This window comes from Nelumbo lutea, chromosome 7, assembly GCF_056320005.1.
Source record: "Nelumbo lutea isolate HS-2025 chromosome 7, American lotus-T2T, whole genome shotgun sequence".
NCBI classification, from domain to species: domain Eukaryota; kingdom Viridiplantae; phylum Streptophyta; class Magnoliopsida; order Proteales; family Nelumbonaceae; genus Nelumbo; species Nelumbo lutea.
Genome location: NC_142690.1, coordinates 7,346,727 through 7,365,454, shown reverse-complemented (window position 1 = coordinate 7,365,454; position 18,728 = coordinate 7,346,727). Strand labels below are relative to the sequence as shown.

At 45.2% G+C, this 18,728-nt stretch overlaps 1 protein-coding gene across 1 annotated transcript; it reads left to right on the top strand.

Annotated features, from left to right (window-relative positions):
• Positions 1 to 733: 733 nt before the first annotated feature.
• On the top strand, positions 734 to 2,697 carry LOC148844884 (homoserine kinase-like). Its single transcript, XM_088954801.1, has one exon. The coding sequence runs from the start codon at positions 1,422 to 1,424 to the stop codon at positions 2,544 to 2,546; it is 1,125 nt and encodes a 374-aa protein (XP_088810927.1). The 5' UTR covers positions 734 to 1,421; the 3' UTR covers positions 2,547 to 2,697.
• The last annotated feature ends 16,031 nt before the right edge of the window (positions 2,698 to 18,728 follow it).

Genomic DNA, 18,728 nt, shown 5'->3' with positions numbered 1-18,728 from the left:
CAGGATAACAAGTTGTTTGATAACAGCTGAAATGGCTTATTGCTTTGAATAAATCAATACGAATGGCTGAATAGCACGTTTGGTGGATTACTGTACCCTTAAATATTTGACTATGTAATTATTTATCCACTCACTAGTTACTAGTTGGGATAAAGCTTTGAAGATGATAACGATGATGATGATGTATGCTCTCATACCACATGTGACATTCATTGCTATTTGCATATACACCAGGTTATGGGTAGAGGTAACAAGGGATCATTTGGTAACAGCTGAAATGGCTGAATTAAATGACTTATTGCTTTGAATAAATCAACACCAATGTTGTAAGCTCCTTTCCTTTAGTGGATTACTTATCCACTAGTTGGGATTAGGCTGATGATGATGATGATGAATTATTGATTAGAGTTGTGCCTGTTTGAGAGGCTGAAGAGAAGCTTCTAGCTTTCCAAGATGGACCTAACATAGACATCTTATAAGCTATATTTGGTGGAAAAATTAGAGAGCCCTTATCAGATGTCAATCAGTCATTTGAAAAGCTGTACGCTTCAACCTCTTTGAATAGCTTATATAGAGTGCCTTCAAGATCAATTGAATCTTCAAACGGGCATTGAAGAGACAAAGATGACAGCTGAATTGGCTGAATGGAAACTGAAATTGGAATGACTACCATACCCTCAAACATTTTATTTATTATTTAATTATTTTATCTAAACGAAGCAATAAATCAAAAGGCTAGTCTCGTTCTTTTGTAATCTCACGAGCTCATGGCCACAGGGACAGCAGCAATTGTTCTTTATATAGTAGAAAGAATCCCAAATGTGAGAAACTGAGTTTAAAAAGCAAGCAATACTTAATTGCAATCCTATTTGCGTCCAGTCCACTCAGTTGTGTGCAAATGGCGACGTGTCAAATTACAAGAGGACAAAACATAAACAAGGATCTTTCTTTCTTGGGCAAATACAAGGCTGTTTGTATTGTCCTTTCGTGATTGGGCCTGGCCGGCTGGGTTCCCCGTGGTGCCCAGGCCCATGACGCTACCATCCATGATCCAACTAAACTCCTTTACGATTTGGGAGGTGAGTCATGACTCATGAGTGTACATCACAGAATACGGAATGTTCATTGCTCAATCGCGTGGTGGAAACTGGAATCCGTTACCCAGTACCACTTTTAGACCCGATAAACTGAACCGATTTCTGCCTATAATCGGATTCTTGCCCGTCCTTTAATCGGATTACATCAGCCCCCGCAGCCGCAGGCCCCGACAAATCATTCGTTCACGTTTGCAGCAGTCAGGCGTGAGCACCAACTCGACTTGATTCTCTCTTCTACTCCATCTTTAAAGCCCTAACCCTACGTCACTCTCACACATTCGCAGTTCGCACACTGAAACCTCTTTCACAGCGTCTCATCCATCAATGGCGATCTGCAACTATTCTCACTTCAAATCCATCTCCATCACTCCTTCAACCAACCGTTGCAGATACGATACCTCCACCCCCCGCGTCCCAACTTTCAGATGTAACAGTACCCTGAACTCAACTCAGCTGAGAGCCGAACCAGAACCGGTCTTCACCTCCGTCAAATCATTTGCACCCGCGACCATCGCAAACCTCGGCCCTGGCTTTGATTTCCTCGGGTGCGCCGTCGACGGACTCGGCGATTTCGTCAACTTGCGCGTCGATCCAGATGTTTGCCCCGGCGAAATCTCAATCTCCGACATCCATGGCACCGGAACTAGCGTCAAGAAGCTCAGCAAGAACCCCCTCTGGAACTGCGCCGGAATCGCCGCCATCTCCGTAATGAGAAGGCTCGGAATCCGATCCGTCGGTCTCTCACTCTCCCTCGAAAAAGGACTACCCCTAGGAAGTGGCCTGGGATCGAGCGCCGCAAGTGCCGCCGCCGCCGCCGTAGCCGTTAACGAGATTTTTGGCGGGAAACTGCCGGTGTCAGAGCTCGTCCTCGCTGGGCTTGACTCAGAGCAGAAGGTCTCCGGTTATCACGCTGATAACGTAGCACCGGCGATTATGGGAGGGTTTGTGCTGATTCGCAGCTACGAACCACTGGACATAATCCGGTTGACATTTCCGACGGAAAAGGAGCTATATTTCGTTCTGGTAAGCCCGGAATTTGAAGCTCCGACGAAGAAGATGCGAGCGGTGTTGCCAAAGGAGATCCAAATGTCGGATCACGTATGGAATTGCAGCAAAGCAGGGGCGCTGGTGGCGTCGGTGTTGCAGGGGGACTTGAGGGGATTAGGCTCGGCATTGTCGTCGGACAAGATTGTGGAGCCAAAGCGGGCGCCACTAATTCCTGGAATGGAAGCGGTGAAGAAGGCAGCAATGGAGGCTGGGGCGTTTGGATGCACGATTAGTGGGGCCGGGCCTACTGCGGTGGCGGTGACGAACGATGAAGAGAGGGGGAGGGAGATTGGGTATCGAATGGTGGATGCTTTCATGAATGACGGAAATTTGAAGGCTTCTGCTGTGGTGAGCAAACTGGACCGAGTTGGTGCCAGGGTTATCAGTAGCAGCTCCAGTTGAGAACAGAGGTTTGTTAGTCTCCTTCTTCGCTTGTAAGTTGTAAGAGGTGAGTGAAGGGAGGTGAAGATTCTGTTTTGGATTTTGGATTCTGTGAAAACCATAAACGCTATACAAAGAGAAGTAAACCGATTTGTTTCTGGAATTTCTTTCAGTTGGTTAACTTCTTTCTTGTTGCTTAAATGGAATTTCTTGAGTTGGTTAAAACATTAAAAAACCTGAGATGGAATTTGGCAGTTTCAAACAGTAAAAATTCCCTAACACCATGAAAGAGAGGTCAAACCCATCTTTCACAGTATTTCTATCCTGCTAATGGTGGCATCTGACTTCGAGACTTTCATGAAACTGTAGAATCAATCAATCAATTGTCTGATATTTAATAAAACTTGGCATTTCAAATTTCTACTTATAGCTCTGCCAAGAAGAGATTATTCATATAAACACACCAATTTGAAGGGCTTCTTTGGGACATGTGGGGTCATCCACAAATTGTAATCGGTAGGCATTGTAATCCCAATACCAAGATTTGCAGCACCCTGGGTATTAAACAGTACAGAATTTGAAATATCATTAGGCTTATGTACAAAAACTCAGAACTTTCTGTAGTAGACCGGGGCCGGACCTCGGGTTTAACTTTACACTGTTTCAGGCTAGGTTTATGGGCTGCATCTATTAGAATTTTGCCAAAAGCGAGCATGCCTCATCAACAGATCTATTGGGTGAATTTGGATTAGTTGAATGCCTTAGACGTTTTAGGTATGGATGGAGGGTGATTTGGCCCGACCTCGTAGCACGGGGACACGTGGGTATGACCTTGTTCAAGCGATGACTCAGCGTGACAGCACAGTAAGCGTAACAAAAACTCGGTGAGAAGGGCTCATCAAGTTTAATCTGACAACTCGGCGGGTTAGGCTACTCGCCAAGAGTCGTTTGCCTTGCATCTTCTTCCCAAGGCTGAAGTGCTCCGAGCTGCCTCCGAGCTCAGGGCCTCCTAACTTTTCCTAATGCTCGAGCTCCTCCCAGTGGGTTCTAGGCCACTCCCAAAGAAGGAATGCCCCGATCTGCCTCTAGTCACCCTGAGGTAAAGACACTTCGGGTCAGTGCCACTGGTGTAGCTTGCCACAGGCAACTCAGTGTAGCTTGCCACAAGCAGCTCGCCACTTGCAGGGTAGCTCACAAAAGAGCAGTTCGACATATCACAGGAAGATCTCTTGCCTGACAACTGTGCCCAACAAACCTAGAGACTACGATCACGTCTTTTTTTTATAGTGTCGTGCCCGCCACCTCTGGAAGATGTCTTACATCTGACAAGTACGTACCTTGCAATGACGGCCCCGGACGTTCCACCTCAGCCTTGGCTATAACGGCTATGATAGGACGACAGTGGCGGTTATACCTGCCCTGACAGAAGTAGGTGGGTCTGATTCGACAGAGTTCTGTTATAAGTAGCCCCAATCCCAAAGGGCAGAGGTAAATTTTCTAATACTCGCGCTATCTGCACTCTTAGCCTCCTTTACTCTCCTTGCATATTTCACAAACCTCTAACTTAAGCGTGGGAGTATTCCCGCTAGGCAAGCCTCTTGGGAATTCCTCATCTTCTCCATCTCAGGTACCACCTAGGAGCCACGTGCCCGCCAGCTAGGAGTGATCGGACCGCACACCATCATTTGGCGTCGTCTGTGGAAACGACTTCAAAAGCCTCCCCTCAGTTTCTGCAACTACCTTTTAAGACTTAGCATCCATGGTTCCTTCAAGCAACGTCGAACGTAGCATGGAGATGGACATCGCCAGGAAACAACTCCAGGTTCCCGTGGTCTGTATTGGGCAGTTCACCATCCCCCTCTCGGTGGACGGAGTCCCTAGCCTGAATGTACCACGAGCAGTGGCGCTTATGTGTGTTTCCCTTCCCCCCTCTTTTAAGACAACATTCGCTGAACCAACTGTTGTCCCTCTAGTGATCGGCCAGAACCAACTCGATTTGATGTAGTGCATGCGGGCCATGCAAGCCCAGATGCAGCAGCTTCAACAACACCAACTCTACCAGTAGCAGGTGCTGCATCATATTTCTTAGTATCACTATCAGCAGCAGTTCCCTCAGCTGCCTCAGCCTCAGCCTCAGCCTCAACTCCCTCATCGGCACCCAGCCTCACGACAAGCTAGGTCTCGTCGCCAGGATGAACGCCCTTCTCACCAAGAAGAGGCTTCTCAGAACCCCCCTAAAATCCAAGCCTCCTCCCGCGGCAAAAAGGGAAGACCAGCCACTCCAGTCTCGCCGCGGGCAGCCAGGTCGGGAGGATCCCAACTCGCCAGGTCTGCATCACTCCAACAATCAAAGTTCGAAGCCCCACTTATGGAGAACCGGTTCGAGATCCTAGCTATAGACCCTAAGCAGAACCCCTCTGTTCGCAGCCATCACCAGCAACCCGAGTTGCTTCCTGCGCAAACTATCCCTGATAGCACGGAGGTGAGCAGCACCAATGCGGAGCCCGCCAAGAAGCAAAGACGTCGTCGCCGAGCTCGCCGAACCACCACCCACAACCTGCCCGAACTCAGAGGCAGGGAAGAGGTAAGCTCGGGTAAAGTAAAAGCTCCCCTCCTTTCTGTTCCATCCCCCGTGTCTCCTGAGCTCCTGACTGTTCCAATGCCCAAGGACTTCAAACTCCCCCCTCTCGATAAATATGGCAGGTTGTTCGACCCGAATGATCATGTAGATGCTTTCCAGTCACAGATGCATCTGGCGAGGGCTAGTGAGTCTTGCATGTGCGTGGCCTTCTCCACCACTTTTAGAGGAGTGGCCTGCACATGGTATCGCAACCTTGCACCTAGATCGATAAGAAGTTGGGCACAGTTCGCGCAAGCTTTCACGTCCCACTTCGTCACCAGCAAGCGGTGCCTGCGAACTAAGGAGAGCCTTCTCAGCATAGTCCAGAGATCCAGGTGCGCCGAGGCAGGATTGACCTGCTCAGCATAGTCTTATAGATGAACTAAGGAAAGCCTTCTCAACATAGTCTTATAGACGGAGTTCATGATGCGTCGAGGCAGGTCTTCTATGTACACAGTTCTCATGGCGATATCATTGGTGCTGGCCAACCGGGACAGAGCGTCGGCCTCAGCGTTCTCCGACCTCGGGATTTGCCCGATGAAGTGTGACTAGAAGTTGAGCAGAGCCTCTCTTACTTTGGCTAAGTAGGCAATCATGGTTGGTTCACGAGCTTCGTAATCTCCTGTTACTTGGTTGACCACAAGCTGAGAATTGCTTCAGATGATGATATGCTTGGCTTTTACTTCTCTGGCTATAGCTAGTCCAGCTATCAACGCTTCATGCTCTGTTTCATTGTTGGATGCCACGAATTTGAAGTGTAGTGCGTACTCCAATTTCGTGCCACTTGGGCCGTGTAGAACTATTCTGGCTTCGCTGCCCTACTAGTTTGAGGAGCCATTTACGTGAAGGATCCAGGGGTCCTCATCCCAGTTCGCACTTGGCCTAACTAGGAGAGATGTCGTGCTGGCTACTGTCTCACAAGGCTCAGACTCAACTGGCATGGGAGCTCTGGGCTCACTCGAACCGGGGGCCTCGTGCTCAACCAGACTGGGGACTTTGGAGCTGAAAGTGCACTCCGCAATGAAATCTGCTAAGGCTTGGGCCTTAATAGCAATTCGCGGCTTGTATTGGAGGTCGTACTCGCTGAGATCAACGACCAACTTCGTCAATCGACCAGATACCTCAGGCTTAAGTAAGACTTGCCTCAAAGGTTTGTCGGTGAAGACGATAACAATATGAGCTTGGAAGTATGGGCGAAGCTTTGGAGTTGCGATGACCAGCACGTAGGCTAGCTTCTCTATCTCTGGATATCTCGTCTCTGCTCCCTGCAATACTTTACTAACGTAGTAGATGGGTCATTGGATCCGATCTACTTCCTTTATCAGTATTGAGCTAACCACTTCGTCACTTGTCGAGAGGTACAACTCTAAAACATCTCCCTCTTTGGGCCGGGTTAAGATGGCTACACTAGCGAGATATTTCTTGAGCTCGTCAAACACGAGCTGGTAGTCTTGGGTTTACTCGAACCCTTTGCTTTTGATTGCCTTAAAGAAAGGCAGACAGCAGTCCACTAACTTGGACATAAAGCGGCTCAAGGGCGGCTATGCAGCCATTCAACCTTTGAACCTCTTTCAACTTCCGGGATGGCCTCATATCTAGGATGGCCTTAATTTTATCCGGGTTGGCCTCAATGCCGCGTCGGTTGACGATGTACCATAGGAATTTACCCGAGGTAACACCAAAGATACACTTGTTTGGATTTAACTTCATGTTAAATTGTCGCAGAATTTGAAATACAAAATGTAAGTCTTGTATTAATTCATGTGAAAATTAGGTTTTGACAACCATGTCGTCTACATAACACTCTATTTTTCTGCAAATTAATGGCTCAAATAGTTTATTTACAAGCCTTTGAAAAGTTACCCCAGCATTTTTCAATCCGAATGGCATAACCTCGTAACAATACAGACCAAACTCTATTATAAAGGCAATTTTTTCTTCGTCCGCCAGGTCCATCCTGATCTTGTTATAGCTTGAATAGGCATTTAAGAAACTCAGCAACTCGTGCCCCGATGTCGCGTCCACTAGGCAGTCAATTCTAGGGAGGGGGAAGCAGTCTTTTAGACAGGTTCTGTTCAGGGCGGTGTAGTCGACGCACATGCGCCACTTGTCATTAGCCTTCTTTACCAGAACGAGGTTGGCTACCCAGCTCGAGTAATGGGTTTCTCTTATGAAGTCGGCTGCGATGAGCTTCTCAACCTCCTTGTCGACTGCTATCCATCGCTCTAGGGCTAGGCTGTGTTTCTTCTGTTTAACGGGCCTAACTACAGGATCAATATTGACTTTGTGAGTTATGAGATTAGGGTCTATGCCGGGCATCTCTGCCCCAGACCATGCAAAAACATATAAATTTTGAAGTAGGAAACTTACTAGTTCAGATCGCAGGGGCTCCTTTACTGAAACTCCGATCTGAAGTGTCCGAGCTGGGACTTCTGCTGAAGCTGGAATAGCAACTATTTCTTCCGTGGGTGCAGCTCATTCTTCGCCTTGCTCCGTAGGTCGCTCCAGTTCGAGATTGTTAGTCACCTTGGTCTTTCCCTTGAGGGTGGCAACATAGCACTTGCGAGACTCGAGTCGGTCGCCCTGCGCTACCCCCACTCCGAAGTCTGTAGGGAACTTCATTGCCAAATAATAAGTGGAAACCACCGCCCGTAGGGCATGGGTGATTGGCCGACCTATTATGGCATTGTACGGGAAGGGGGTCGTGACCACTGAGAAGTCATGGTTGAGCCTTACAACGTTGGGCCATGCGCCAACTTCCATAGGTACTATTATTTTCCCTAGGGGCCCGACTTCTTCTCCGCTGAAGCCTACTAAGGGAGTATTTGCGGGCCTCCAGTCACTCCCCTGCAGCTGAAGCTAGTCGAATGCGGCTTTGAAGAGGATATCCACCAAGTTACCTGAGTCAATGAGGATGTGCCTGACCTCAAAATCATTGATCCTTACTTTTATGACGAGCACATCGTCGTGGGGGTAGTGGACCCTGTGCGCATCGTCCTCTGTGAAGAAGATTGATTCCTCTATCTTCGGCCGCTTCGAAGGATTTTGCTCTTCTCTGGCAATTTCGCGAACTGATGTCCGAGCTGCCGCCGAGGTACAACCCGCAACGATCGAGCCTCCAATTATCATGTAGATGGTGCCCCGAACTGGCCTCTCTTCCAGGGGTTGCCTCTGTGACTACTCTGCCGGCATGTTGTTGGACTCGGGAACATCCTTACCGTGCTCCCCTTGCTGACCTACTTTATTATTATTATTATTATTATTATTATTATTATTATTATTATTATTATTATTATTATTATTATTATTATTATTATTATTATTATGTACAAAATTCCTCAGATATCTGCGACGAACGAGTTCCTCTATCTCGTTAAGGAGATTCTTATAGTTCTCGGTACTATGATCGTGGTCTCTATGAAAGCTACAATATAAATTTTTATTCCTCTCATTAGGATTCCCCCTCAGGCAAGGTGGCCACTTCACGTACGGGGCATCCTTGATTGCCATAAGGATTTTGGCCCGCTTAGCATTCAATGGGGTGTAGTTAGTTCGGTCTGCTATAGGGGCTCAAAATGGCTGACCCGGTTTGGCTCCCTAAGCTAAGTCCTTCTTTTGGTTGTCTCCTTGGCCGAAAAGTTTTCATTCTCTCTTTCTCTTCTCGGGCATGCCCTCGCCCTTCTAGTTGATCTCCTTTTCCAGGAAAGCCTTCACGTCCCACTCCATTGTTCAAGCAGAGCTGAGCTGGATTGACCCGCTCACGAGCTACGTCATAATAGACGAAAGGTTGTACCAAAGATTCTACACGCTCCCCTACCTGCGCTGCTTGCGACCTACCGAAGCCGAGCTCATACTCTACAACACTCATGAAGGGCTTTGCAGCGGACACTTGGGAGGCAGGGCCCTTGCCCAAAAAGCACTACGACAGGGGTACTATTGGCCAACAATGAAAGCAGATGCCATCGAGCTCGTCAGAAAATGTGACAAATGCCAGAAGCATGCCAATATCCACCATCAGCCCGCTACCGACCTCAAGTATCTCACCAGCCCGTAGCCTTTTGCACAATGTGGCGTCGACATACTTCGACCGTTCCCGCCAGCAATAGGCCAGAGGAAGTTCTTAGTGGTAGCAGTGGATTACTTCACCAAGTGAATAGAAGTTGAACCCCTCGTAACCATCACAGCCCGGAACGTTCAAAACTTCTTTTGGAAGAACATTGTGTGCTGCTTCGAGTTACCCCAGGCACTAGTTTCCAACAATGGCAAGCAGTTCGAGGACATCAAATTCCATAACTGGTGCCAAGACATGGGGATCCGACAGAATTTCACTTCAGTCGTACACCCTCAAGCAAACTGTCAAGCAGAAGTCACGAACAGAGCCATCCTCCACGGACTGAAGGCACGTTTGGACCAAGCTAAAGGATTGTGGGAAAATGAACTACCCAGTGTTCTATGGGCTTATCGAACCACGGAGAAAACCGCCACAGGAGAGATTCCCTTCAACCTCACTTACGACACTGAAGTAATTATCCCGACAGAGATTGAAGTACCTACGATGCAATTGGAAACATACAATGACAAGACAAATGAAGACGAGCTACGTACCAACCTCAATCTACTCGATGAAGTAAGGGACCTCACGTACATCAGGACAGCAACTTACTAGCAAAGAGTAGATCGGTACTATAACGCCATTGTCAAGAAGTGGAACCTTCGCGTCGGTGACCTGGTCCTTCGTAAAGTTATGGTACCCGAGCCCGGCGTTGACAAGCTCGGACTAATTGGAAAGGACCTTACTGAGTGAAGCGAGTGCTCGGGCAGGGAACATACGAGCTCAAAACCCTTGAAGGGAAACGAGTACCTCGAGCATGGAATATTGTCAGTCTGAGGCAGTATTACCTGTAGCCGTTGAGCAGACCACGAGTCACTTAGAGCCCAAGGGTCGAAACACCGAGCTAACATGAACCTCGGCAACACATGAAGACCAGTCGCCCCTTCGGTACGGGTAGATAGACTATAAGTCAACTTCACCTGGCTTAAGAGCCAAGAAGCCGAGCTAGTAAGATACCTCGGCGTCGCGTACAACTTAACCACCTCATTTTGGCTGAGCGAACACCAAGCGATACATAGCCCACCTCGGCATATTCCAAGAGCGAATATCAGTCGAGTAGACAGGTCGGGCACATGCCTTACTGTGTCCACCCTAACGTATGAAGTCTACTTGTAAAACTGTATACAGTCCAGAGAACAGCAAAAGAAAATCGTTCAAAACATGTACTTTCATTAATTCTACAAAATTCTTTACAAGGATTGAAGAAGGAAACAAAAACCAAGCTCACAGGCTCAGGATATAGGGACTGAACTACTTTGGGGGCTCACTGCCTTTGCTCGGAACCACTTTAGGGGCATCAACCGGATCGGTAGCCTCCACATCATCATCGACCCCTTCATCCTCAGAGTTCGGATCATTTGCTAGCTGACGCACCATGTCATCAATGATACGCGAAGTGGTGATGGCACTCGTATCAAGACCGGGGTAGGTATGCGTGATTAGCCACCGACTGAGCTTGAAGCCCTTACGGTAGGTCTCGGTCATCACGCTGTCAAACCTTGGAGACTTGACGTAGTCAATGACGGCCTAGACCTTTGTCTCCTTGAGGGCATCTTCGAAGATCTCGGTCTTCTCTTTGATGTCGCCTCTGAGGTTCTCCACCTCGTGCTCCAACTTCCCTTTTGATTCCTTAAGGCCCTGTACCTCGAGCTTTAGAGCATCCCAGTCCGCCTTGAGGCTGTCCACCTCGAGCCTCAAGGCCTCTTGGCCAACCTTGAATCCGTTCACCTTGGCCCTCAATCTGTCATTGTCTCATGCCAACTCACTCTTCTCCGCCAGCAGTACTTCGGCGAAGCTCTTTTGAGTTGAGGCATCACTCTACAAGCAGTGGATCTGACCACGAGCCACCCTCATTTCGGTGTGGGTTGTGCGGGATTACTCAGCTGCCAAAGCCCGTTTCAGGTGCCAATCAGATTGAAGGGTCAAGGCGGGCACGACTGAGTTCACCTACAAAAAGGAGACCGGTCAAAAAAAATGAGAGAGAAAGAAAGAGAATCCTTCGCAAGGAACTCACCACCATAGTATGAGAAGCAGCTCGGGCACCAAGCTGACTAGGAGTAAGATCAACCCATTATGTGACCTCCTCTAGGTATGTTGCCTCCTTACTCTTTTGAAGGCTGCATTAGGGGTTCAGAATGCTTTGACCCTCCTGACTCCCTGAGCTGGATACCGACATCTCTGACTCATGGGTGGACTCCTCGAAAGCTTCAGCGGTGACATCAGCAAGACGAGCTTCGGTTGTAGCCTTTGCAGGGCGAGTCTTAGCAGTAGTCTCTGTAGGATTAGGGATGGGCTCTACCGCCACCTCGGGCCCTTGAGGCGCCATGTCTCCCTCCAAGTCGATCACGGGGGGAGCGTCGGGGAGCTCGATCTCCGGAGCCGGAACCTGTGGAGGTTGGGCCTCGGTAGGAGTCTGTGGGGACTCGACGCACACCTTCTTGGCTACGCGTTTATTCCTCTTCATCTGGTGGTAGAGCCTCTGACTTTCTATCTTCTTCGCCTCCATGAGACCTATAGTGAAGCTCGACATTAGTAACATCGGGGCTCAAGCCAGCCTGGATGAGCTTCTCCTCGGCTGTGAAATCCTTGTAGTTCATCCCGAGCTGAGCCCATGACTGTAGTAACTTCTTGGTCTTCCTATCAAGGATAACATCGAGGTCTTGAACGGCCACCTTCCAGTCAATGGGGAAAGGCCACCCCGTGCCGCTCCAAACTACAAAGTAGTCTCACTTCTAGGTTGGGACTTTACTCAGGAGCTTGTGCATTAATTTAAAACCCGGGCGGGGAGACAGGTAGTAGGCCTGCCTATGCCCGGGGAGAACGCCCGAAGCGTTCTTCTTTATTGCTAGGATGGAACAAAGAATATCTAAGTCTATAGGGAAGGCGCGATCGAAGTAGGGGGAAATGGTCCCAACTACATTATGCATAGAATTCAGGTGGAGTTGGTCCAAGGTAATGTTGAAGTGCACCAGCACCTCAACAATCAGGGGGTGAAGAGGGAGACGGAGTCCAGTGGCCAGTTGCTCCCTGAAGACCATGATCTCATCAGGACCGTGATCCCATGGAAAACCGCTAGTAGGAAGGCTGTAAGAGTACTCCCTAGGAAGGTGAAACCTTTGTATGAGATCCTGAAGTCTCTCCGTGGGAGGTGGATGCCAAATGGCCCGAAGTCACCCGTACCTTGAACGACTGGGCGGCAAAAGAAGCACCCTAAGCCAAGGTACCCACCTCGGGCTCGTCTATAAGACTACACTAGACGACATGAAAGCACGGAAAGAAAAGAAAGTTTAGAAGAGAAAATGAAGCTCAGGGACTCACCGTAAAAGACGCAACCAGACTGAGGAAATGACTGAACTAGAAGACCCGAGCTAGGAGCCTCAGACGCGAGCTCAATACTGACACTGAAGACTTTGTGGCGAAGAAAATGAACAAGGTCCCCCACTATTTATAGCCGTTGTATCCGGGCATTGACGGTCGAGATTGAGACGATCCAACGGCTCTCAAAGAAATCGGCTACGGGCTCCTCGAGGTGAAATCAGTTTAGCGCATTTTTTGGCATCCACGAAATCCAAATCGCGTGACGTCCACACGTAAACCAAACGCGACCCGAGTTTCTTTTGATTGATTCAAGCACCAGACCTGTCCGGCTAGGTGAATCGCACGACGGAGTAGTATGAGTACTGAAACCAAATCCACTCGGCGCATCATGAACTCCCCGCACTAGGTCAGCACCGCCAGCATAGGGAGTGGGGGGCAATTGATGGATGGTGATTTGGCCCGACCTCGTAGCACGGGGACACGTGGGTATGACCTTGCTCAAGCGATGACTCAGCGTGACAGCACAACAAGGGTAACTGAAACTTAGTGATAAGGGCTCACTGAGTTTAATCCGGCAACTCGGCGAGTTAGGCTACTCACCAAGAGTCGTCTGCCTTGCATCTTCTTCCCAAGGCTGAAGCGCTCCGAGCTGCCTCTGAGCTCGGGGCCTCCTGACTTTTCCTAATGCTCAAGCTCCTCCTAGTGGGTTTTAGGCCACTCCCAAAGAAGGAACGCCCCGATCTGCCTCTAGTCACCCCGAGGTAAAAACACTTCGGGTCAATGCCACTGGTGTAGCTCGCCGCAGGCAGCTCGCCACTTGTAGGGTAGCTCACAAAAGAGCGGTTCGACATATCACAGGAAGATCTTCTGCCTGACAACTATGCCCAACAAACCTGGAGACTGCGATCACGTCTTTTATTTGACAGTGTCGTGCTTGCCACCTTTGGAAGATGTCTTACATCTGACAAGTACATACCCTACAACGACAGCCCCGCACGTGCCACCTTAGCCCTAGCTGTAACGGCTGCGGCAGGACGACAATGGCAGTTATACCTGCCCTGACATAAGCAGGTGGGCCTGATTCGACAGAGTTCTGTTATAAATAGCCCCAATCCCAAAGGGTAGAGGTAAATTTTCTGATACTCGCACTATCTGCACTCTTAGCCTCCTTTACTCTCCTTGCATCTTTCACAAACCTCTAACTTAAGCGTCGGAATGTTCCCGCCAGGCAAGCCTCCTGGGAATTCCTCATCTTCTCCATCTCATGTACCACCTAGGAGCCACGCGCTCGCTAGCCAGGAGTGACCGGATCGCGCACCATCAGGTATCATTGACAAATATACCTATAATTGGAATTATCATCAATACACAAATAGGTAGTTTTGGGTATCACCGACAAACTTACGTATAATTGGAGTTATCATCAATACACAATAGGTAGTTTTGGGTGTCATTGACAAACCTACATATAATTGGAACCATCATCAATCACATCAATAGCCTATCTCAACCTAAATAAATTGGATGAGAAAGGGAAAGTTATAGTCAGAGAGAGTTATTTAAAGTTATGTTGCAAGTTGGTCCAAAAATCAACAAAATTATGGCAATCCGGCTATACATTTGAAATTATAAAAACTCTATGCCATGTCATTAGAGGCTTATGTGGTTGTTACCAACATGAGACACTTAATCCATGTTGAACAAAGCAAAAAAGCCTATACCGAAAATAGGTTTTGAGTTTCTCTCCCTCTCTCACTCTCACAATCATATCTCGATCCCCCACTCTCTCAGCTTCAGTCTGCAACCAAATCAAAACCTCTCTCTCTCTCTCATTCATATTTTTTAATTTTTCTTACAAACGTATACAATATTAATTAAACTGTACAAAAAAACATAAGACCAACTTAATATAGTTTTAAAATCATTACAATCAAATTACAAAATTTCTATCAAGTTTGTGTAAATTTTATAACCAAAGTTTGGTGTAATAATTTTAGAACCTTACCAACTTGGTCACATATTCTTTTATATGGTTTTATTAATACCATATAAGTGTATAAGAAAATAAAAAAAAAAAAGAAAAAGAATGAGAGGAAGTGGGAGAGAGATTAAGGGAGAATGAGAGAGAATGAGAGAGATTGAGGGAGAACAATAGGGAGACACACATACACACACAGACATTGATAAAGAGAACGTAAATATAGAAACCGAAAACCATTTATGTATATATATGTATATATAGAGAAAGAGAGAGTCAAAACCCTTTTTTATTTTCAAATCACTCAACATTAAAGGGAAATTTTGATATAAGCTCTTTGTTATGTCCAACACGGATTAAGAATCTCATTTTGGCAACAACCACATAAGCCTCTGATGACATGATGGGGGTTTTTATAATTTGAAATGTAGAGCCGGTTCTTAGAGTTTTGTTGGTTTTTTGACCAACTTACATCTTAAATTTAAATGTACAGCCAACCCTAACTATTCAACCATCCTAATATTTGGTATAGCCAATGACCGATGTTGCTAATGGATGTATATAATGTATGTTTATATTTCTTAAGTTTCATCCATTTTGAACCTAATACAAATGATTTTCAAATTTTAGAATTTGTGCACTCTTACAAATTTTTCTTAGGTTATTAACTTCAATAGAAAAGCCTGAACTTTTGGATAAAAGTAGCAATAAAATGTTGTAATTTAAGCCAATAATAAAGGGCATGTTTGGTTCACTGCTCTAGGCATTCTTTTTTTAATTCTTGCTCATCATGTGCAAAAAATAGGCAATAATGAATAACATTAAGAGCTTTTGGTTACAAAATTATTGCCATGGGTTTCTTTTTTTTTTTCAAAATGAAAAATTAGCCCATAGCATAAGAGTTGAGGTAACCTCCATAATCATGCCCCATATTTCTCATTTTCATTCCTTAAAGAAACTCTATGCCCATGATTTTGGAGTCCCAGGCCAGTGGTTTATGACTACTAACACAGTTTTTTTAAGAATGAAAATGAGCAACATATGGCATTTGTCAATTTGGAAAGAATTCATTTTTCAAGAAACAAGTGTTTGGTTCATAGCAATATTTTCCATTCTACCCATTTTTATATATTCTTGTCCATTTTCGAATTTCATCTTGGATAAGAATGAGAAAGAATTAAATCACCCAAAATTTTCCACATTTTATTTCTTTTAGCACAGTAGGCATAATTCCTTAAAATTGGGGGGTTTTAATTCTTGAAACATCCCAAAATTTTCCACATTTCATTTCTTTTAGCACAGTGGGAAACGAGATTTCGCATAATTCCTTAAAATTGGTGGGTTCTAATCCTTGAAACATAGGGCAGGTGGCAAATTTTGTGGGTCCAAAGGGACATGCCGGTTTATGTCAGAGAATACTTGATTCCAGACCACCATAAATTCCATTTTCCTCTCTCTTTCCATTTAATTTTCTCTCTACTCACTATTTATGCCTCATCTCTCTCCTCTTATACGTGCAAATGGACATGCCACTTCACTTAAGTAGTAGTATCTAGGGTTGCAACCTGGCTGGGCCTAACCTAAGCCCGACTTGACCAAACCTGAATCTTGCTTTAGTTGGGCTTGAGTTTTCAGGCAGCAAGTTGGGTCTATGCTAGAAAACCGGGGCTTGACTTAAACATGGATTGAGGCCTTAGCCCAATCTTGGCCCAACCCAACCTGGGCCTGATCCAATTCAAACCCACCAAAATAAATACATAAATACATGTTTTATTTATATAAAAAATATCCTTTTTTAATTATAAATGAAATTTATACATATTTTCAATGAATTGTGCTCCTAAATTGGACCAGAAAATCCAACAAAAGATACCTATATAAAAATTCGTAAATAAAATTTTTTCAAACCTGACTAACCCCCTCAAATCCAACCCAAGCATGAACCCAAGTTAAGCTTGGTTTGGGTCTGGATTGATAAACTTGGACTTAACCGAGGTTGGACTAGGCCCAAGCCCAAGTTTAGGGTTGGCCAATCTAACCTAATCAAGTTGTACCTCTGGTAGTATTAAAAGTATCAACTTTTCAAGAATAGCTTAATTACCATTCGTCCACCTCTTTTAAGACAAACTGGTTGGTAAGGCCTCCTACTAGATATAGAGAAGGCTTGGATCAAATCCCACCTACACCAGGGTTAGGGATGGGTTACCTCCCTCCCCAATAAATCATTCAATTCAGCCACTTCAACTGTCATGAAGGGGCCCTTAGTAAACATCCTGAAATTCTAGGATACACAAATCTCAGCCTCACAGCTATAGAGAGAAAGATTTAAGAGAGAGAATGAGGGAGGAGAGGAAAGATAACGTGGTGTGAGTGTCACTTGGACTTAGCCCCATTTAAGCATATAAGAAAACTACCAAATCCCCTCACTCAGGGCTTGTTTTTCTTTTTCTTATTCTTTTTTTTTTTATTGGATTGTTAGGGGGAAATTTGGTATATGTTTGGCATCGATGCTACAGATACAACACCGTTTTCTCTGCTGATGTGTGGGTTGGAAGCATCGTTTTCTGATAAAATAGTGTCTTCTTTTTTGCTTGGAAACGTTGCTTGCTGCCAAGTATGACATTTCCTGGAGCAACAACAACATTTTCTGTTTTGTACCAGTGCTCCATGTCCGTTTTCAGCATTGGTACCCATTATAAGAAGTCCACATCACTGCCACATCACGCCTTCATTGGCAACAATGAGCTATAATATGAGAAAACGTCAAATTCGGTGTTGCTCCAAACCACACCTCAATTTCCAAGACGTAACTTGGAGCACTATTTTTTATGGAAAAACAGTTCCAAACAAACAAGCATTTCCTGGAGCACTGTTTTTTCCAATGTGGTGTTGATTTGTTACCGTTTTCTAGAGTAACGACATCGACGCTAAACAAACACTTGGTCAATGGGATTTTGGTTCTCATTGAGATACTAATGTTCTTTTTTATGGGACAAAATTGTCCCTTTTTAGAAATGGCTTTTTATGGCTAAAATGGTCATTGTCTTATTTACTTATAAAATAAAAGAACATAAGTACACTCCAGGATAAGTATTTCTTGGGATTTACTTACCTAGAAAATGCATTTATCTAAATAAATAACTTTTCAATAAGAGAACGGGGCCTTAGAGTTAGAAAAGGGCGTTAGTAAAATAGAGCTTTCACCTAATATTGGTGTAAGCAATATGAGCATTAGATTGAATGGGTATGGTCCTAAAAGTTGTTTCACAAAGGAGTCATCCTTAAACTCAAATTCATGTTTGTAGACCTGTTCAGGCTAGGGGTGTCCACGGTTTGGTTACTGAACCATGGGCCTTTTTTTATAACCAAACTAGTATTACCAGTTTTTGGATAACTGGTAACCAAAACCAATCAATTAACCGGTTGATCGGTTTAGTTAACTATTGGTTGGTTCGTTGATTTTTTGGATTTTTATTTTTACAATATATATTATATAAATATATAATAAAAATTTATAAATATACATATAATATTATATTTTAAATAATAAATAATATATCATATATTATAAATATATATTTATATATAATGCATATTTATTAATTTATAATATATAAATAATATTAAATATATATAATATATAATATACATGAATATATATAAAATATATAGAAATATATGTATACAGGTTAGTTCAATTAACTACCGGTTTTCTATATTGGTTAAATGCTGAAACCAAACCAGTACCTTCAGTCAGTTTTTTCGAATCAGTTCAGTTTTTCGGTTTTTTTTCTCACCCCTAGTTCAAGCTTGAGCTTAGCTTTTACCAAAATTTGAATGGGTCCGGTCCAAAACCTGAACCCAAAACAGTGTAAAACCGAGCCGAAGCCCGGTCCGTTAACAGATCTATTTGTCCGTCCCGAGATTAACAAAGTAATAATTTGGGCTCTTAGTCCTGAATTCCAGGAAACACAAATCTCAGCCCCTCAGGTATTATCTTTTCTGTACTTATATCCACGAGAGAGAGAGAGAATATGTGGTGTGAGGATCACTTGGCAGTCGGCATACTTGGCCCTATTTAAGCACACAGAAAAAATATCAATTCCTCGTCGTTCACAGTCACAAACTCAAAAGCAAGAATCTTTACAAGAAAAGGTATTGAAAGAGAAGATCTTT

Bases quoted from the DNA above. Each gene is read 5' to 3' on its own strand.
- LOC148844884 (XM_088954801.1), top strand. From the start codon at position 1,422: ATGGCGATCTGCAACTATTCTCACTTCAAATCCATCTCCATCACTCCT.